The 21,767-nt window shown below is 51.7% G+C and overlaps 1 protein-coding gene across 1 annotated transcript in view; it reads right to left on the bottom strand.

The window, feature by feature from the left end:
- The window catches only part of OTOG (otogelin), a 95,812-nt gene that overhangs the window by 26,998 nt on the left and 47,047 nt on the right, over positions 1–21,767 (bottom strand). Inside the window, exons 30-39 of the mRNA XM_021675174.2 lie at positions 21,117–21,273; positions 18,653–18,679; positions 15,979–16,146; positions 12,305–12,583; positions 10,166–10,283; positions 9,372–9,451; positions 7,135–8,921; positions 6,218–6,386; positions 5,580–5,725; positions 4,777–4,866 (exon numbers count right to left, since the gene is read on the bottom strand). Of these exons, the coding sequence (XP_021530849.2) occupies positions 4,777–4,866; positions 5,580–5,725; positions 6,218–6,386; positions 7,135–8,921; positions 9,372–9,451; positions 10,166–10,283; positions 12,305–12,583; positions 15,979–16,146; positions 18,653–18,679; positions 21,117–21,273 (3,021 nt within the window). The remainder of the gene's footprint in view (positions 1–4,776; positions 4,867–5,579; positions 5,726–6,217; positions 6,387–7,134; positions 8,922–9,371; positions 9,452–10,165; positions 10,284–12,304; positions 12,584–15,978; positions 16,147–18,652; positions 18,680–21,116; positions 21,274–21,767) is intronic.

Genomic DNA, 21,767 nt, shown 5'->3' on the forward strand with positions numbered 1-21,767 from the left:
GGATGAACCCCCAAAACATGGATCTCAGTGAAAGAAGCCAGACACAAAAGGTCAGATATTGTCTGACTCCACTTACATGAAATATTCAGAATAAGTAAATCCAGAGACAAAATGCAGATTAGTAGTTGACAGGGCTTGTGGGGAGAGGTGAATAGGAAGAAACTGCTTAATGGGAATGGAGTTTCCTTTTGGGGTGATAAAAATGTTTTGGAGCTATACAGAGGTGATGGTTGCACAACATGGAATTTATTAAATGCCATGAATTATTCACTTTAAAATGCTAATTTTATGTCATGTCAATTTCTCCCCAATAAAAAAAGACAGTATCAAAGTCTTTTAAAGGACTAAAACAAAAAAAAAATCAGCCTATAATTCTATATTCAGTGAAAATATTTCTTTAAATAAAGGAAAGACCAAGACTCTCCAACACATAAAAGCTGAAAGAATTTGTCACCAGTAGATGTGTACTACATGAGTGTTAAAGTCTTTAAAGCAGAAGAAAAATGATAACAGATGCAAATTTTGACTTACACAAAGGAATAAAAAGCACGAAATGGTAAATATGTGGATAAATATAAACTTTCCTTGTTTTAAAGTTCTCTTTAGAAGATAAATTAACTGCTTAAGGAAAAATAATAAAAATTTACTTTGGAGTTTGTGATAAATATAGAAGTAAATTTTATGACAATAACACAAAGGGATGGGGAAAGGAAATAGCAATATACTGTTATAAAGTTCTTATGGTATATGTAATGCAATATAATATTATCTGTAGCTAGTCTGTGACAAATTAAAATTACATACTATGATATCTAAAGCAATCATGGAAGGAGAAAAAAGTATAGACAATAATCCAACATTGGAGATGAAATGGAGTCATTAAAAACAATCCAAAGAAGGTAGAAAAAAGAAGGAGGGAACAAAGAACAGATGTCACAAACAGAATGCAAATAGCAACAATATATAAACATCACCATGTTGAGGACCAAATTAAACATAAATGGTATAAACATCCCCAATTAAAAGGTGGAGATTGTCAGATTGAATTTTTTAAAAAGGAAGGCTCAACTATTTATCCACTGAAAAAACCCCCACATTTATTTATTTATTTATGAGACAGGGCTTCACTCCTGTCACCCAGGCTGGAGTGCAGTGGTGGAATTACAGCTCACTGCAGCCTCAACTTTCTGGGCCCAGATGATTCTCCCACCTCAGCCTCCTGTGTATTTGCGAGTATAGGCATGTGCCACCATGCTTGACTAATTTTTTAATATATATCTTTTCAGTGGAGATCAGGTTTTGCCATGTTGCCCAGGCTGGTCTTGAACTCCTGGGCTCAAGCAATCCACCTGCCTCAACCTCCCAAAATGAGATTACAGGCATGAGCCTACATGCTGGCCAAAAATCCCACTTTAAATAAAAAGCTGGCCGGGCGCGGTGGCTCACACCTATAATCCCAGCACTTTGGGAGGCCAAGGTGGGCAGCTCACAAGGTCAGGAGATTGAGACCATCCTGGCTACATGGTGAAACCCCATCTCTACTAAAAAAAAAAAAAAAAAATTAGCTGAGTATGGTGGCACACACCTGTAGTCCCAGCTACCCGGGAGGCTGAGGCAGGAGAATCACTTGAACCCTGGAGGTGGAGGTTGCAGTGAGCTGAGATCGCGCCATTGCACTCTGCCGCCTGGGCAACAGAGTGAGACTCTGTCTCAAAAATAAATAAATAAATAATAAAAAGCCACGAATAGGTTAAAGTAAAAGAATGAAAAAAGATACATCTTAGATATACATATTAGTTACACATGCTAATACTAATCAAACGAAAGCTGGAGAAGCTATTACAGACAAGTCATACAAAGTGGAATTCAGAACAAAGACTTTTACCAGGATAAAACCGCCATTACCTAAGGATAAAAGAGTTAATTCATCAAAAGGACATAACAATCCTGAATGTTATGGACCTAAATAACAGACTTTCAATATATGTGAATAAAAAAAAAACTAATAAAACTTCAAGGAAAAATAGATAAATAAACAATTATAGTCATAAATTTCAACATTCTCTCAATAACTGAGAATAAACAGACAAAAAATTAGTAAGAATTTAGAAGACTTGAACAACACTATCAGCCAACTTGACCTAATTAACATTCATAGAACACTCCACCCAATAATAAAATACACATTTACTTAGAGTATATTCTTGAACATAAAATAAATCTTACTAAATGTAAAAGAATTCAAGTTAGACAAATTATGTCTTATAAACACTATGAAATTAAATTAGAAATCTATAACAGAAGGCATCTGGAAAATCATAAAATATTTGAAGACTAAATAAAATACTTAAAATAATTCATGGGTCAAATAAAAATCAAAAGGGATAACTTTAAAAGTATTTTGAACTGATTGAGAAAGAAAATACGGCATATCAAAACTTGTAGGATGCAGCTAAATCAATACCTACAGGGAAAACCGTAGCACTAAATGCTTATATTAGAAAATGAATAAAGGTCTCAAATGAACGACATAGGCTTCTACCTTAACAACTAGAAAAAGAGGAGTAAATTAAACCTAAAGTAAGCAGAAGAAAGAATATAATAAAGATAGCAGAAATCAATGAAATAGCAAACATAAAAATAATAGAGAGTACCAATAAAGCCATTTCGTGAGAAGAACAGTAAGTCTGAGACGCCTCTAGCCAGGCTTGTCAGGGAAAAGAGAGAAGACACAGATAACTAATGTCAGGAATTAGATATAGCACATAGATTCATGTCCTACAAAAATTAAAAATATAGCAAGAATATATGATGAACAACTTAATGTTTATAAATTTGACAACTTGGATGAAATGGACAAATTCTGTGAAAGATGCAAACTACCCAAATTTACCAAAGAAGAAATATATAACCAAAAATAGCTCTACATCTACTAAAGAAATTGAAGATGTGTTTCAAAATCTCCCCAGAGAAAAATCCAGGCTCAGATGGCTTCACTGTTGAATTCTACCAAATGTTTAAGGAATAGATATTACCAAGTCTACATATACTTCTCCAGAAAATTAAAAAGGGGAGAATACTTTCCAACTCATTATATGAGGCCAGTATTACTCTACCACTAATAGTAAACTATCATATTACAAGAAAAGAAAATTTAGAATAATATCCATCATAAGGATCCAACACTATATAAAAAGGATAATACAATGAATGAAGTTAATTCCAGGAAGGCAAGACTGGGTTAACATACAAAAATTAATGTAATTCATCACATTAATAATCTGAAAAAGAAAACCAGTATTATCCCAAAAGGTGCAGAAAAAAGCATTTGACAAAATCAACATCTACTCCTGGTAATAAAAAACTCTCAGCAGACTAGGAATAAAAGGAAATGTTCTTAACTTGATAAAAGACATCTGTGCAAAGCCTCCAACTAACATCACGACTTATAGTGAAAGACTGAATGCTGTATCCCTAAGATCAGACGAGGATGACTGCTCTCAACCTTTCTTACTCAGCATCACACTAGAGGTCCTAGCCAGTGCAATTGGCAGGAAAAAATAAATTAAAAGCATAGTCATTGTAAAGGAAGAAATAAAACTGTCTCTATTTGGAGAAGACATAATTGTCTAGTAGAAAAACCCAAAGAATATGAGAACTAATAAGTGAGTTTAGTAACATTGCAAGATACAAGCTCAATATGCAAAAATAAGTTATATTTGCATTATTAATAAGCAATTGGAAAGTAAAACATCCATCAAATGGAATAGTATTCAGCAATAAAAAGGATTGAACTACTGATCTGTGCAACAATATGGATGAATGTCACCATACACTCTGGTGAATTTATACGACATTCTGGAAATGGCATAACTATAGGAACAGGGGACAATGGTTGTCAGCAAGTGGGGGAGGGGTTGGCAACAAAAAGGCAGGTAAAACTCTTCTGTATCATGGTTGGAGGTGGTAGTTACATGACTGTGGGTGCTTGTTACAACTTACAGAATTGTATACTAAGTAGGGTAAATTCTACTGCTAATATTTTTAATGGAAAAATTTTACAAACTAAGAAATAAAACTCAGGGTTCTGTTCAAGCCTCCACCCCATGGGAAACCTACTGTCCTAAGCCCTGTTCCTACAAGCACCACAAAGTGTGCTGCACCCTGTGTTCAAGGGCAGATTCCAACAGGAAGGTTGCAGATTGAGGCTCAGGAATTGGGGGCAAAGTCACAACTTTGGGACTTGAGGAGGAGACGGATCAGTCCCCCTTGCCCACCTGCTGGAAGGAGCAAAGTTTGGCCCTCTGGGAAGGATGCCCACATGGGGGTGGGCTGTTGTTGGATACCCCAGCCTCCTTGACAGAGGTGGACTTAGTCAAGCCAATGAAGCTTACATTCGGGGCTCCCCACTTCTTGGTAGGGGCCTTAGTCCTAATGTGTTCATGTGGGCATAGGTTGTTGTAAAAATTGCAAAAGTGAGGTCTTTTAGTCATAAATATTTAAACCCACTGTCTCTTGCCTTTCCAACTTTTTCTCTGTCACAACAATATCCCTTCCCTCCTGGTATACTTCCTCCCCTGACGTTAGAGTGGCCACAAGCATTCTAATTATAATTGCTTCCAAATATATCTAATTTTGCATTATTTTTTAAAGAAGGTCCCCTCCCTACCCCTGCCTCAAATCATGACTCAGCCTCACAGCTCCTCCACCCCTGGACACCATGCCCCTCAGCTGATTGTGGCCCTGCTCTGGAGGCTGGCTGTTTGATGCACTCACCTTTCGGTTGAAGCGATCAATAGTGACCTGATGGGTCAAATGAGTCACATTCAGCATCACCAGGCAGAAGGGGGGCCAGTTCAGGTGCCCCTGCAGAGAGAACCCAGCCCTCATCAACCTGGAACCTTCTCACAGCAAATGTGAGTAGTCTCCCCTGACTCCCCGCCTGCACTATGCCAGAGACTCCCATCGGGCTGGGCAGATGGTGCCCAGGGGTCCATGGAACACTTCTGGCTCCATCTGACCTCATGCAAGCCCAGACCAAAACAGACAAAAGGAAAGAAGGGTGGGAGGGAAGGAGGGGGGAAAGGAGGGAGGAAGGGAAGGGGGAAGGGGGGAAGGAGGGAAGGAGGGAAGAGGCAAAGGGGGGAAGAGGGGAAGGAGGGAATGAGGGACTGAGGGAAGGAGGGAAGCTGCCTCCTTCCACCTGGCTTATGGGGACATCCTAGTAGGAGATCCCCTGCAGCCAGCACCCAAGACCTCGGGCCACACCCTTGGTGTAACATCCCAGCTCTTCTGCACTTCATGCCATCCCTCCTACATGGCAGGAAGCTGACACAAGCTGGGAATGGCATAGGCCAGGGCCAGGAGGTGGCGTACTCCACTCAATTATTTCCCCAGTCTCCCAGGGAGCCATCACCTGGGAGGCCCTGCCCATTCCAGGAGACTCCTGGAGACAGAGGGAGCTCTGGGGAGCTTCCACATCTGTCCTTGTCTATGGCACCCTGGCTCACTGCTCCATCTCCCTCTTATCCTAGTCCAGTTCCTAGTCCCCTGCAGTGTGAGAGGCATGGGGCAGGCACCAGGTTGGCACTTTTGCAGTCCAGGGCGTGGACAGTGACCATTTCATCTGGGCTCTGGCTGAGGATGTAGATGGCCTCCTTGAACAGAGCTACGTGGCTTCCATCGAAGGTCACGAAGCTAAGGTCTGGGAAGATTGAGCACCGACCTGGGAGAGGGGCACGGCACAAGAAGAACCAGTGGATGCCTCCAAGACCAAGGCCTCCAAGACTAGCAAGATGGAGCAGGTGCCTGGGCCCCTTCCTGGATGATGCAGAGCCCTGGGGTCTGGAGGGTGGCTCAGAGGAGGCATCACACAGATCAGAGGTCCCAAGCATAGGAAATCTGCCAGCTCGGGCTCCCACAGGAGTCCTCAGCCACGGCCAGGAGGGGAGTCTGGGGCACACAGATCAGGGGGAGGGGAGTCTGGGACACACAGATCAGGGGGAGGGGAGTCTGGGGGACACAGATCGGGGGAGGGGAGTCTGGGGCACACAGATCAGGGGGAGGGGAGTCTGGGGCACACAGATCAGGGGGACGGGAGTCTGGGGCACGCAGATCAGGGGGAGGGGAGTCTGGGGCACACAGATCAGGGGTGGCGGTCATGCTTGGGTAAGGATACAGCGAGGATGACGGAGGCTCCGCTGACCCCATGACTCACAGGCGCACTCCCAGAGCGGGCAGCAGCGGTCCCCACCCACCCGCACTGCGAGGCCCAGGATCCCACAGCGAGGGGGAGCAGCACCCTGGGGACAGTGCTGGGACTGATTCACACGGATCAGCTGGCCTTCCAGGCAGATGTGGCGGATGCAGTCCTGCTCGGCGATTGGCTGGGCACAGAGTGGAGGATGTGTGAGTGCCCATCAAGGAGCTACAGCCCACCCCACCCCACAAGCTGTGAGGGCACCAGATCCTTCCCACATGCAGGTCCTAGCAGGGCAGGAGACCTTCTGGGGAAAGATGCCCTCACCCTCCACCCAGCAACAAGCCATCTGGGGCCTGGTGCTGTGCTTAATGTGAGCTCGGGGGTCAGGGACCGATTCCCTGAGACCTCTGCAGATCTGCCTGACCTTTGCTGAGAGTACACAGGCGTGTATACACACTAGCTCACACTCACAGAAATCCTAGCATATTTGCACAAGCCTGTGCACGCACGCACGCATGCACACACACACAGTTTCTCACAAAGCTGCACATGAGGGTGTCTCAAACACTACACATCTCACACACAAGAACACATGCAGATGCATGAGCGTTCAATGCCGTGTCACACATGTGAACACAAATGCACAGAGCAGTCTCACACAGGCACACAGGCACAAAAGGCACACACCAGCATACCCACATTGTCACCTGGGCACCACACTAGGCCATCCAATCAACTCTCCAGGGCCTAGATGGGCAAGGCGGAAACCTGGTATGGTGTAAGGGGCCAACGGGAGACTGGAGAATTTTTCAGGGACCAGGAGCTTGGGGCAGGAATGAGGAAAGTGACTACAAGTCCATCTAGCAGGAAAGAGGGACGGGATAAAGGGAAGGGGCACATACAGGTGGCCAGAACCCTGACAAATCACTCACGACACAGGTGGTGGATGCATTGCCCTCAGTGGTGGTTGCCAAGACCTCTGCCAAACCCTCCACGATGCTCTGGGCTGGGGCTGAGCGCCCAGATGTTTCTGTGGTGGCCTTGTCCACCGGCTCTGCTGGGGGGTGAGCCCCTGCCGAGGTTCCGTGGGCCTCAGCCAGCTGGGGCAACAGAACCAGCGCGCTCTCTTGGGGGGCTGTCCTAGCTGAGACAGGGCTCAGGGGATAGGATGTGGGCACTGGCAGAGCTGTGCCTGCCTGGGGTCCCTCGGGTTCAGTCACCAAGGGAGCAAGAGGGTGGCTCGCGGCAGGCATGAGCTCTGTGGGCCCACCCTGGGCAGAGCCATAGATGGAGGTGGGTGGAGACACTTGCTTGGACAGGATGGCCGCCTTCCCTGTGGTGCTCTTTCGCGAGGCAATAGACACCGTGGAGGCCACGCCCTCAGCCACGGCCAGGACTCCAGAGGTTGGCAAGGTGGCTCCCAGCAGCAGACCTGGAGCTGTGCCTGCTGCTGGGGGTGCTGTGTGGGCAGGTGGGTGTGTCTGGGCCACTGCAGCCGGAGTGAGAGGCAGTGCTGGGCTAAGCATCTGAGCAGCCAGAGTCATGGCCACAGCCAGAGACGTGGCCTGTGGCTGGAGTGGAGTGGTGATGACAGAGTCTTTGGGGCCAGATGTGGCCACTGGGGCAGATGTGCCCACCTTGGCCAGGGGCAGGCTGGTGTCGGGAGGCAGGCCAGAGAGGAGCTGGGAGGGACGAGTTGATTCAACGGACACCAAGGGTGTGGCTCCCAGCCCATGAGTGACTGTTGACAGGCTGGCGGCAGCTGGGGTCCCTGGGGGCAGAGCTGGAGGCCTGGTGGCCGTGATGGTATGCTGGGCTGGGCGGGGTGGTGCAGTGGGGAGTGGGTGTGGCTGTGGGGAGGCAGGTAAGCCCATGGGCTGGCTGTACCCCACTTCGCCCTTCTCTGTGGACAGCTCCATCTCCATGCTGCTGGTTGCAAGGGGACTGATGGGAACCTGCTCTGCTGCTGTTCTAGCCATGGTTAGGGGACTGCTGGGACTTGAAGCACTCTGGGTCTGGGTGGGCTGGGGGACCCCTGTCCTGCTTATGACCTTAGTTACTGCAGGCGTCAGCACAGCCTTGTGGGATCCAGAGGAGGTGGGGGACCTGGAGATCCCTCCAGGGGAGGCCTCGGGTCTGGAGGAGGGACTTGCTGTCAAGGAGGGCTGTAGGGGTGTCGTCCTAACAGGCAAGGAGCCCTGGCCTGGGACTGTCACAGCCTTGGTCATGAGCGGGAATCGAGGGGCAGGGGGCGACCGGGAGGACACTGTGATGTTGGGGCTTCCTGCAAAGATCATAGTCACCCTTGTCGTCTCCATGGCACCTGATACCATGCCAGGTGTGGGTGTCTGCAGTGCAGTGGGAAGGGATGAGGACTCTGGGGTGCGGGGGATGGCCAGGAGGCTGGCAGTCACTCCCCTGCTAGCTGGAGCTTCTGTGGGGTGGGCAGGGAGTTGAGATGCAGTGAGCCCCAGAGGCTGCTGCAGAGTAGACTGGGTGGGGCCTGGAGACCCCACTGGCTCCTCAGTGGCTGCCACTGGTGGGTTCAGGGCTGTGGTGAGTGGGGCAGCTGGGGTGAGGGCTGGCCTGTCGGTGGGGGTCCTGGGGCTTTCCTGTGGCAGCTGTGGCTCCTCATCACTGGAAGTGGGCAGTCCTTGACTGGGAGGGAGGGTCTTATTGCCAGGGGCCTCTGTGGGAATCCAAACTGCTGGTTCCACGCCTGTGTAGACAAGAGAAGAGGCTCAGAAGGTGGGGTGACTGCTGCTCAGAAGGTGGGGGTCATTGCTGGCAGGGGCTGTAGGGTGGGGATTGAGGACTGGCACCTTTGGGGACGGGGTGAGGGCAGCTTCTGATGGCCAGGAGAAGTCAGCAGGTCTGGACTTTGCCCCAGACCTCAGTCCCTGACCTCAGAGCCAGGAGACCTCAGGTGTAAGTCTGACTGCACCACCTTCTCACCATGTGACCCCATTCTGGGCCTCATTTCACCTCTGTGAAATGGGGCAAATAGACCGAATGAGGCCTGTGCCTCTGGCGCCTGTGCCTCTTTTCAGAGGTCCCCGTGCTGACCTTGCTTCTCTGGGACCTGGGAGCTTTGGGGCATGACTGCTTAATGCGACCCTAGGGACTTAGAGGAAACCCGAGGGGAGGACGAGAAGTCCCAGCCACTTACAGTCCTCCAAGTAGACACATCTCTGTGTGACTTCATCCAGGACCTTGGGAGTGGGGCACACAGGGACACAGCCTTCTACCCTGAGGACAGAGCAGAAAGCAGGCTAGTGGCCTGAAATACAGGGAAGGCCGCCTCCTTTTCCCTCGATTGAGCACAGGCCTTATCCTTTCTTATGACACACGTGTGTATGCACGTGTGCTTATTACATGTACAGACACATGACCCTCCATAGCGATGCTGTCACACATGCACAGGCGCACACACACCCAAATACATAGGCGGCACATTCCTGCACATTCCTACCCCTCAGACCGAGAGGGAAACACACACACAAGCAAGGTGCATTTGTGCACACACTTGTGAACATGTTCACATGTGTCCACCTGGACGCATTCTCACGTGGCCCAACATACCTCCTCCAACCCTGCGGAAGTCCAAAATTTTTACACACACATACGTACACATCCACAGAGACTGCCACAAACATCAGTGAATACGCCCTCACCACACACACACAGCTGCACACAACACCTGCATACATGCAGCGGTGTACAATGAATGCACAGTTGTAGCAGTTTGCTCACAAACACACACGAGGCTCTGCTGCATGCACATCATGCACAAATAGAGACTCACATATGCTCACACATGTGCACATATAGAAAGACACAGTCACTCTGGTACACACATCCTCATACACTCAACATATGAAACACTCATACACAAATGTATGTGAGTGCACACACACTGGCACACACACCTTGACTCCATGCCCACAGTCCCTGACACCTCACCTGGGTACGTCCTGGCAGCTGGCTGCCCGTGGGTCTCTGCAGGTTTGGAAGCAGGGGCTGGCACAGGCATCGTAGCGCCACTCGCAGATGGGGTAGGCAGCCCCCGAGGGCTTGGCATCTAAAAAGCAAGATGGGGCAGCAACTCTGGGTCAGGTGCAGACACAGAAGGAGTTCCAGAGCTCAGCCCTGTCCCCCTATCCTGTGGAGGGGACAAATGGACCCATGCAGGGAAAGTGAAGGGAGAAAACACCACGCTAAGGAGAAACTGCATTCATGGTGATTGGGGTGAGTGCCTGGGGGATCCCGGGGATGGGGCTCTGGGAACTGAATGCAGGACCAAGGACAGGGAAGTTCTGGCCGAGGCTTCGAAGGATGGCCAAAGAAGGGACCTGGACACCCCATCTCTCCCTTGGGCTACCCTGCCACCCATCCTGCCCCTCTGGGACCCTGGTGCTTAGGCTTGCCCTGTATCCCAGGACACAGTAACCTCCTCCTTGCCCTCCCTCTAGCAGGGCCATTGCAGACCTCCACAGAGGCAAGAGGCTCTCCTTAGCAGGGTGAGGGGAGGCGCTAGGAGATCCCTCCCCCTCTAGCCCAAGGCCTTCCTGGGCACCTGGCCCCATAGAGACAAGGGAGGTACTCTTCCCCAGGCTCAGCCCTCTCTGTTCCCAGAGGACTCCCTGAAGAGCCTCTCAGGGCCTAAGGAAAGAACGGGTGCAGGTTGTGTGAGCACCACCCTCACTGCTCCGGGTGGCTGGGTGCTTAAACAGCACCGGGCGCTACCTGAAACATTTCACATGTATTTTCTCATTCAGCCTTACCAATGTCCTATGAAGCAGGCACTAGTATCACCCCCACTTTAGAAAGAAGGAAACCCAGGCATAGATGATGCTGGGAAAATAAAAGGTTTTCAGGAGAGACGTTCTCAGAAGAGGCCCTGTGGCAGGCACCTTGATAAATGAGGGAACAGTCTGCAGCCTATGGGGGGCTTGGCGGCAGACAAGTAGACCCCAGACTACCTTGGCACGAGTGACCAGCTCTAGACACACAGCTGGGCAGGGAGGTGTGGACAGGCTCCGAGGCAGGCTCCAGGGAGCAGCCCTACCCTGGAAGCCCCTCCAGACATCCTTATCCGTATGCTGCTGCCAGCTGTGAAGCAACCTGCTTTTCCAAAAGCCTGGAGAGCAGAACTTACATCTGGGGAGCACCTACTATGTGTCAGGCCCAGGGCAAAGCCCGGGAGACACAGCCAGTCCTCATAGCACACTTCCGAGACAAACATCCCCATTTCACAGATGAAGAAACCGAGTCAAGGAGATGGGGGCTCTCCACCAAGTGTCTGAGACCGGGGTCAGGATTCGAACCCAAGGCTGTCCAGTTTCAAAGCCTGGGCTCATGCCATTCTGCCCCAGGGTCTTCTGGAGAGGGATGCAAATATTCCCATCATGAGTGAGTCTTGTCATCATGGCCAGTGATAAATCTGTCCCATGTCAAGCTCAAGAGAGGACTCGATAACTGGCCGCTGAAGGGAAGAATGAGCTCACCCAGCCCTGGCTTGGGTGGGGTGGGTGATGAAATGAAGAGGCTGGCTGAAGAGACACATTTGCATATGTATACATGCAAGTGGATCCATCCACAGACACAAGTACCCCCTCTTGGCCTTGGTGGAAGGTCGGGGAGTTGCCCCATTCCCGTCCACAGGTTTGAGCCTTCCATTGAGAGATGAGGCTTCTGATCCCCAGACCTGTGTCCCATGCAGCAGTTTGAACTCATGGGGCAGGCATGTGACCCCATCAGCAAGAAAACTGAGCCAGCAGCGACACACACTGCAGCCAGGATCATGTCTCCCCTCACTTCCACAAAGGCTACTGCATTTTTAGACCGTGTAATTGGTCTGTGGCAGTTGGCAGGACTCGAGAAATTGACTGGACCCCAAGCCACACTGCTCGTGACTCCCTAGGCCATCAACGTGAAGGCTGGGTCACCTCTCATCTCAGGGTGGCACCCACGTGGCCCCCTGTGCCAGGAGGAGGATTCTGCCTCTTGGGGTCAATTAGAAGGGTGAGGTGGGGACAGGGCAGGAAGAGCAGTGGACTGAGAGGGCCAAGGGGCCTAGGGCGATCGCAGGGGCTCACCTACCCAGAAGGCGGAAGAGCATGCCCCGGCGGAACACCTTTGTGTGCTCGTACAGCCGCAGGGCCAGCACCAGGTCTGACGCATAGAGGAAGTAGCCGGGCTTGGCCAGGGACTCCAGGGCCACCAGGCCTGCCTGCCACATCCCCCGGTGCAGCGAGAAGGAGGCCCGCTGTTGGAAGGCGTCGCGGCCCTGCCACTTAGCCAGCTCCAGAGACCCGTTGGCTGTGACGTGCAGGAAGAAGTTGGGTCTGTCTGCTGCCTCCAGGGACACCACATCTGGGTCTGCAGAAAGCCACATGGGGAGGGTCAGTGCAGGGAGAGGTCCAGACTGGGTGGGCTTCGGGACAGCATCCTGGCACACATCTGCTCTCTCAGTGACTCCAGACAGCAGCACACTTGCAGACCAGCAGGGCCCTGCCTGCTGGCTGCCCCTTTGCTCACACCATCCCCACCTGAGGGCGAGCAGAAACTTAGAGACACCCCAACTGCTGAGACTCAGGAAAGTAACTGAACTATCTCCTTCCCTCCCCCTTGAACCTCTCTTTTCATTCTTCCCTCCTCCCGCAAACACGTTTGAGTGCCCTCAATGTGCCAGGTGCTATTCTAAACACCCAGGATCCAGCAGTGAATACAACAGAGGCAGCTGCCCTGATGGGGCTGCATTGCATTGGATGTGCGGGGCAGGCTGGGGGTTAGTGATTTGCCAGGTTATAGGGTTCCCAGCACTGGCAGCCCTTCGTCCAACCCACATACAGGGAGAGGCTCCTAGAGAGAGAAAGGAGCTTGCCCAGAGATCCACAGCTCATCTCTGTCCTCACTGCAGCCTTCATAACTGCCCATTTCTAGGGCATGGGGGCATGCTGCCAGGTGGACAGTTTCCCTTGCACAGGGCTTTCTGGGTCTTCCCAATTCCCAAATCCACAAGCAGGTGCAGGGAGTAAGCATGGGGCCAGGAGTCCCAGCTCACCACCCTGGCTGTGCTATGGGCAAGGGCATTCATGCCCAGACTATTGGAGGGGTCATCAGCGAGGTGTGTGTGAAGCACCTGGCATGGCCTGGTGCCAGGTGGGTGCATCTTCAGCCCCTTCCAAGTGTCCCCTGTGTCCCCAGCAGGGACTGATAGTGTCCCTGTTACCCCTCCCTAGGCAGCCGTGAGAAGATGTCAGGTAACGGAAGGCAGACTTCATTATTCGTGTTAATCATCACAGCTGCTATTTACACATGACTCACTGTGTGTCAGGCACCGTGCTAAGCAAGCCGCTTACCTGCAAGGTATGAAATTCCTACGAGAACCCTGTGACACAGAAAATTCCTTCATTCAGCAGCAAATATTTACTGAGCGCCTGCTGTGGGTCAGGCCCTGTTCTAGGAACTGAGGCCACGATAGGGAGCAAAATGATGGAAAGTCTCGCCCTCGTGGAGCTCATTCTGGGGGCTGAGGGGTGGGCAGAGAATACATTTCTATGATAGGTTACAAGGTGGTGATATCGCTATTCCCATTTTACGGAGGAGGGAAGTGAGGCCTAGAGTCACATCGGTGGTGGATGAGAGAGGCAGGGCTGGGCGCAGGCAGGCTGAGGCCAGAGCCGAGCATCTTAACTGCCACACGGACAGTCCCCCCAGAGGGATGCAGGCGCAGGCATGGGCAGCACAGCGAGGTGGGGCACTGAGCCCCAGCCCCAGCCCACTCCACGGCTGTGTGACCTCACACAAGTCACTTCTCCCCTCTGGGCCTTGGCTTCCTCCTTCATGAAGATGGAGTTGGCCCGGATCAAGGCTTCTCCACTGTTTTCCCCGCTGCCCGCTGTCCTCTAACAGGGCAGAGACCTTGAGGTGCAGAGTCTTGTGCTGTACTGTAAATATTCAAGTGGTTTCACCTGCCATCCCCTGTATTTCTCGTTTAATGCCTCGGTTTGGGGGCAGCATGGCAGAGGAGTGTGAATGAAAGACTCTGGACCCAAACAGCCGGTGCCTGTCACTAACAAGCACTGCGCCCTTGGGCAAATCACCTAACCTCCTGGGCCTCAGTTCGCTCATCTGTAGATTAGATTGGGAAAATCCACCACCTAAGATCGTCATGAGGATCAAATGAGTCACTATACATGAAGCGCTTAGAACCATGCCGGCACATGAGAGGTGCTATAGAAGGGCAACGTATGATTATTAATAAATAAATAACCTCACCTCCAAAATCTTTAGGTAACACTGGCACCCCAGGGACCTGTGCCAGGCTATGGTGGTGACTCCACACAGTGGAAAGCCTGGGCCTCAGTGACTGCTGGGTCCTCCCCTCTGTGATGTTTCCTGCTCTCCACTTCTCATCACCATCTTTCTCATCCTTTAAGGCCCAACTCAAGGGGCACCTCCTCCACACAGCCACCCCAGGTCCTACCTGCAGGGCACCTCTCCTTGGCTGCCCAGGACCCTGGGCACAGCTCAGGAGAAGCAGCACAGTATGGGAGAGGGAGGAGCTTGGGTCCCCACTAAGCCCATGAGACCCGGGCCTGACTCTGAGGTGGAGCCTGGATGGGAGCGCCTCTGGGACCCCGCCCCAGCAATGTTCTCCAAGGCCAGGTGACTCCAGGGTCGTGCTTAGCACATCCATAAATCTAGTGGAAAGGCAATACCTCCTCTGGACTACACATAACCTACTAGACTACAATTCTGCATGAAGAACAGAAAAGCCTCACTAAGCAGATGGCTGGCTACATCTGGAAGGAGGTGAGACACCCTTCATCAGGCAGGAGCCCATGGATCTGGGGATCAGAAATGTGAAGGGAGGACGTTCTCTCTTTGAAAGTGGTGCTTCTGGCTCCTCACTCCCAGGCCTCCTCTTGTGGCAACTCGATTCTGCCAGGTACCACCTACTTCCCCCAGGCTCACACCACCATGGACATCACCCATAGCTGGGGGTGTTGGCAGTGCCTGGGGCTGGGCAGGAGCCGGGATGTCCCTCCCCTCCTCAAAGCCCTTCCATGGCTCCCCATTGCCCTCAGGATAAAGTCCCAACTCCTGAGCTTAGCTTACTAAGTAAGTAAGTAAGTTCTCCCTGCTGACTTCTTCTCACCCTCAAGGGAACATCCCCTATTTTAAGAAGCCTCTCCTGACTCTAAGACGGAGTGGGGGGCCCTCCCCAGTGTTCTTATAGGTGCTGTGATTGCCTTTGGGCATGTTTATCTCCCCGGATGGGTCTGTGGACTTCCGATGGGCGGGACTGTGTCTCTTGTATCCCTGATTTCCCAATACCCAGCTCTGTGCTTGGCATGGGATTAGGGCTCAGTGAAAGGAAGGGAGGCAAGAAGAGAGATGGAGGGAGAAAGGAAGGAGAGGAAGGAGGGAGAGAGGGAGGGAGGGTGAGAGAGGAAGAGAGGAAGGAGGATGAGGAGCATGAAGAGGGAAAGCTGCCATTTGCTTTTCTGGAACGCAGCTATCGCATACAGCAAGGTATAGGGACACACCTGTGCCTTGGCCACCTGGTGTTTAGGGGAGCAGATGGAGAGGGTTTCTGCAGTGGACAAGAAGCTGACCCAGAAGCACCATCTCAACTGGGAAAGGGGCACTTGCCGGAGCTCCCATTTCTCCGGCCACTACAGATACTTACAGCCTCAGTACCCTCCCCTCCTCCACCACCCTCCTCCCTCCCAGAAGAGCTGGAGTGGGACTGGGGTGGGCCTTACCATGGGCCTTGGCCTTATACAGAGCAGCTGTCAGCAGGAAGCTCACAATGTCCCCTGGCGCCACGTCCTCTGTCCTCACTAGGACTATGTCATCGCCCACTGCCTTCATGGCCACTAGGGCACCAGCGGCTGCCAAGCTGGACAGCTGGTAGGGGCCTTTACCTAGCACTGGAGAGAAGAGGCCCATGAGCAGCCTGGCCTTCCTGGCCTGCCCGCCACCCCTACCTCCTGCCCCACCCCTTGGCAGCAGTGTGGTGGGAGAGGAGGCTACCAAGGAGGAACTCCTGATGGCTTCCTTCATCCCAGGTCCCAGAGACCTTGATGACCCTGAGAAGGAAGGGACGGGATCCCAGGCTGCCAGCCCTGAAAGGAACAGACCCTCTGCACAGTGCCTGAATCACTCACAGGGGGCCGGGGAGAAGGCCGTCCACAGGGAGCGCCTGGGCACCCCGTGTCTCCCCCAGCCTTCTCACTGCCTGACACTTCACCATCACAGCCACTGCTCTATTCAAGGTCCCCTCTGGAAGAAGACATCAGACCTGCTCTCTGCCCACCCCAGGCCTGAGGGACGATAGACATGTTAGTGTTTATCTAATTATTTCAAACACGTGTCACTTTTGAGTCTTTAGAATTCCTGCGGTTGTGAGTATAGGTTGGCACAGAGCACGGGTTTCGTGGATGATCGCTTTGTCAGGGTCTCCCTGCCTCTGCTGTGCCCCTGCCCTCCAAGGCCTCCTCCCCACGGCTGCTGAGCTGCCTTCCCAGCCATGCCCCCTGCTGGGGTGCAGCAGTGGCTCTCCATGGCCCTCAGGACAGACTCTAAGGAGTTCAGCTGGAATTCGGGAGCCCTTCAGCCCTCAGCCCCTGCCCTCCACCCCCAGTGCCCCCATGCCCTGGCTCCTGCCACGCTGACCTTCTGCTCTTCCTGGAAGGAGCAGTGGTGCTATCTCCCAGCTCACGTCCCATCACACAGTTCCACCCACTCAGAGTAGTCCTCCCCGTTTTGTGCCTGGCAAACGCCTACTCAACCTCTGGAGCCCAGCTCAAATGTCACCTCCTCGTGAAGCTCTCCCTGCACCCCCTCCTGCCACATGCAAATGATGTCCCTGCTCGTCTGCACCCCACCAGCCCGTGGAGCATGGCACACACCAGTCACCACTCTTCTGATGAGGATCTGGATGGGAGGTCCACATCCGTCACCCCCACTAGACGGGAGACGGGCAGTGCTATGAGGACCAATGGTTAACATCTGGCTCTCAAAAAATAAAAAGTGGTTTGTAGGGCTTGCGGGTTTCCATGGTGTAAACACTCCCACCAGGGGTCGACCGGAAACTACCAACTGAACGCGGAGTTAGGAACACAATGGGTGCTAGAGAGTCGGTGTGAGCCCACTCCGCACGCCACTGTGGCAGGACTCATGGACCACTGACTTCCCAGCACCCGACCAGCCTGGACCAGAGGAAATGCTAGTAGAAGAACGGAGCAAGGATGGGTGAGTGGGTGGGTGGGTAGGTGGACGATGCTAGAAACAGCTTGTCCTTTGCCAGTTACTGCCACCCAAAATGCCATGGAAGAGCGAAAACGGAGCAGCACTGTCTTGCTGAAATGTCTTGCCTGATGTCAGATCCTGTCTGTCCCAGGGACCGCAGTTCCCCCACTGCAGGCTCATTCCTTTAGGGGTTGAAGGTTTGGCACCGTCAGAAGCCCCTGGGGACTAGCGTTTTGGCAGAACTGCAGTCCCCCAAATGCTCACGCTACACGCTCATCCAGCCCTCATCTCACAGGCCCCCAGATGGTACCCTGTCTCCAGTCATTCTCTTCCACTTCACCCATTACGCTCTGCCAGGGTGAGGTTTCTCAAGTCAAAATCTGATAATGCAAGCAACTGAGGACAAAGCCCTGCATCTCTGCCCACAAAGGCCTGCTCCTGGCAGCACAGTTCCAGGAGGGTCAGGGGTTGGAAGTCAAAGGCCGACAGCACTGAGGAACAGATGAGCATCTCACTCTGCCAGGGTCTGATCCTGGCCCAAACGGATGAAGATCCATGTAAAAAATTACTCCTGGGCAGCCCTTCTCCACCCACCCACCCAATCCCGGTGATTAAATTGATGAATTGGCTCTAAACTGGACATTAACCTCTGCTGGGTCTTCGGTTATGACCTGTGTTTTCACCCTTGCTAATCTATATTTCAGAGCATCTCCCGGAGCCCTGCAACCTTGGCTGAGTTTGAAGATGAACGTGGCAGGCCACATGTCTTGTCCCACCCATCCTCAGAAAGGGCAGTTTGTGTCGGCTTTTGCCAAAAGCAAATCTTCAGGGAACCCAAGGTGACGTTCTGTGGGCCTGATGAGCTAGCTTATGAAGGCGGAGGAGCTAGTGTGTCGGTGTGAAAGGGTTTTTTTTCTTTCCTGGTGGGGCTGCCCGGCCGAGCAGTCCCCAGGAGCCGGCCTGCCTGGGCCCTGCCAGGGGATGCAGGAACACTGAGGACAGAGGCATATGACATACTTGGGTCCTGCACTGTCAGGGCTCTCTCTGCATGATGAGGCCCTCCCAGCTTGGGTCATGGCTCTTCCAGGGCCAGCAGTGCCCCGGGATGGCTGATGCTGTGTGGCATCAGGACGTGGCTGGCAGTGCCTGGGCCTCTGAGGCTCCACGTGGGGAGGAGGGACTTACCTTTGTTAAAGAAGTCACAGTCATATGCTGAAAGAAAGAGAACAGAGACTCCCTGAGAGCCAGCCCACAGCCTGGAACAGACAGACAGAGCCAAGGCCCCCAGCACCCCAGGCTCCCTTCTTCCCCAAGTGCTGGGCCTGGCCTGCCTCGCACATGCCAAGATTCGGGCATTGTCATGGATGCAGATATCTTAAGTAGAGGAGATAAAATGGCTCCTCTATGGGCAGACAGCACAAGGCTCAAAGACTGGCCCACAGCAGGCACCTCAGCAATGAGTCAAGTAAATAAACGAATGAATGTTGGAAAGAAGCGGGTGTGTTTTGTGTGGCGCCAAAGAGCAAGATTAGAGAACCAAGGAGTGGGAGTTTCAATCGGAAATGCTGCGGAAGGCCCCCAGAGGAAGGTAAGCACAAGATGGACGTTGGTTTTCCAAGAGACTTGGGTGGGAAGGGGACCAGGAGCCCGCAGCATCCCCAGCTTTTTCAAGCCACTTGCACTGCAGCGCCGCTTCCACCAGCCAAGCCGTGACAATCTCCTGCAAACGTGAGCTCAGCGCGCCCTCTAGTGGTCAGTCTCAGCACCACAGCCTGTTCCCCTGGCCCCTGGGCCACAGATTCCTCAGTTCACTGGGGTGTGTCTGGGACCTCACAGGAGACCCCTAAAGCCAGCAGCAAAGCCATGAGGAGCCAGACGATGGACCTGGGATAAAGCTTAGAAGCAGCATGCTTCACACGTAGGCATGGTCTGAAGAGAGCCACCGACTCACTCCACTCTCCAGACCACAAGGTCAATGCATCTGGGGTCACCCTCCAGAAAGAGCATAAGGAGTCAGGAGGCAGGCCCGCCACATGGCTACAGGCTCGTGGCTGCCTCTCCCTCCATCTGCAGACTCGGAAGGCTGAACCAGAAAATTAGAAAATCACCAAGTTTCTGGTTTCCAGGGTGTGTACCCAGTCAAGGGGAGGTAGTCAACAAGAGTCATTAAAAAGCCAGCTCTCTAGAGTCAGACCTGAGTTCAAATCCCACTTCCCTCACTCATCAACTGTGCATACTGGACCAAGTTACTGAACGTCAGTGAAACAGTGCCTTCCTCTAAAGTGGGACCACTACTAGCATCTGCCCCATAGACCGGCCAGGGCCTGGACCAGGGTAAGGCAACCTGCTCATCTCGGATGTGAAATTTAAAGGGCTACCAAAAATCTCAGCAATCAAGATAAATACTATTTAATGCAATATTTTTAGGACATCAAAATTAATGCAAAAAATCCATGATGATGAAAATATCAAAATTTAAAAGCAAAGGCAGGATGATTAACAGTGTTCCACTGAACTCCACTAGAGTCTGACACAAAAGGAAAAATTCATACTATTGCTCCTTGGATAGTTTGTTCATCACAGTATTTTTGCAGTAATTTTTATTTTAAAGAAATATTACATTAAAATATTATTTATCTTGCTTACTGCATTTTTGGTGCCCCCTGAAACCTTGAACCCCAGGTAAGCACCTCAATCCCCTTCCCCTAGTCTTGAATATTAACTGAAGAGATGCACATAGGCACAAAGCCTGGCACACAGTGGACGCTCAGCAAATGTCCTTCGGCTCCACCTTCTTCTTGGGGCATCCTGCCTAGAGGCCCCAGGGCTCAGGACATGCCAGCACCCAGCTATCTGTGAAAAAATGACAACCCCCAAATTAGCACAGGGCACTGTGCCAAGTGCTGTACATGCATTGCCTTGTTTAGACCTCACAGCACCCTACAAGGTAGAAGCAGTTATCTTCACTCCTCTATTACAGATGAAGAGACTCAGAGTGTGAGGAATGTGTCCCAGGCCAACTGGTGGAGCTAGGGTTCGAACTCAGTCAGTCTGACCCCAAAGCGCAAGGCTGTGTTATAGCCATCGCTCCCCAAAGCAAGGTGCTTGCACAAGGAAAATCCTTTGGTGTGCAGGAATAAATAAAAAATAATCAATGACTAATTTAGACCTCTTTATATTTTCTTTCATCTTTTAAATATTTATTCTTAAATCTGTTTTTGTATTTTACATTAATAGTATAACTATGGATGCACATCTATGGGTACATATGTGTGCATACTATGTACACAAAATGATTTTACTTGATAGGAGTGTGCAATGAAAAGTATTTGCAGACCAGGTCTAGGCTCCTGACTCTTCTAGCAAAGTGGCTAAGAGCACAGGTTTGCACTGGACTCTCTAGGGATGAACCCTGGCTCTACCACTAACCTTGAGCATGTTACTTGAGCTCTCTCTCTAGGCTGTTTCTTCAACTGTAAAATAGGAAATATACAGCCCTGTTTCAAAGGATAGTTGTAAGAAGTCAATGAATAACATGCCCAAAGCAGTTGGTGCTTGCTACATTCTAAGTACTCAGTAAATGCCAGACAGAATTCCAATGCCTCCAGGGTATGCCCACAGGGGACATTCAGGTGATTGGGACACTCACGGCAGAGGCGCGGGGTTCGCCAGTCAACAGCCACCCCGTGCTGGCAACACTGGTGGGCATAAGCAGAGACGCTGGCACAGAAGCACTCACAGTCACCACCCCGGCTGCAGCCACATGTGTCCGTCAGGCAGTTTGAGTAAAACCAGGTGACATCAACCTGGAGAAGATCAGAAGTCAGAGGTCGGAGGACAGATCCCAAATGTCAGATCTGCAGCTTTTCAGCTGATGGCTCCCAGCACCAACATGAAGGGACCACGGGACAGGGTGAGCAGTCCTGTCTCATGAGGTGTGAAGGGAGGACAGCCAGCTCCCAAGGAAATGACAACTCCATGGACCAGGCAGATGCCCACTTTTGAGAATCAAGCTCTCTCCTCTCCAGAGTCTGGGCTGTTTGATCCAGGAGCTGAGAGTGGCTGAGCAGGGGTAGAGCCTGAACTGCTCAGCCGGGGCCAGAGACAGCCAAGGCCAATCTGACAGCAGCCCAAGTCCTGCAGGGTGCCGTGCAACGCTGAGCTCCAGCCTTCTCCGCGTGCACCGAGGCAGAACAGGCAATAGGCGGTGCCTCAGCATGAGGGCTTTGGGTCCACCATTTAGAAGAACTTTGTGATAAGGTGAAAGAGCCAGATCAAGATGGGCTTGAAAAGGGCACAA

Source organism: Aotus nancymaae, unplaced genomic scaffold (genome assembly GCF_030222135.1).
Source record: "Aotus nancymaae isolate 86718 unplaced genomic scaffold, 86718_ANA_hifiasm-v0.15.2.pri h1tg000059l, whole genome shotgun sequence".
In the NCBI taxonomy this organism is placed as follows: Eukaryota; Metazoa; Chordata; class Mammalia; order Primates; family Aotidae; genus Aotus; species Aotus nancymaae.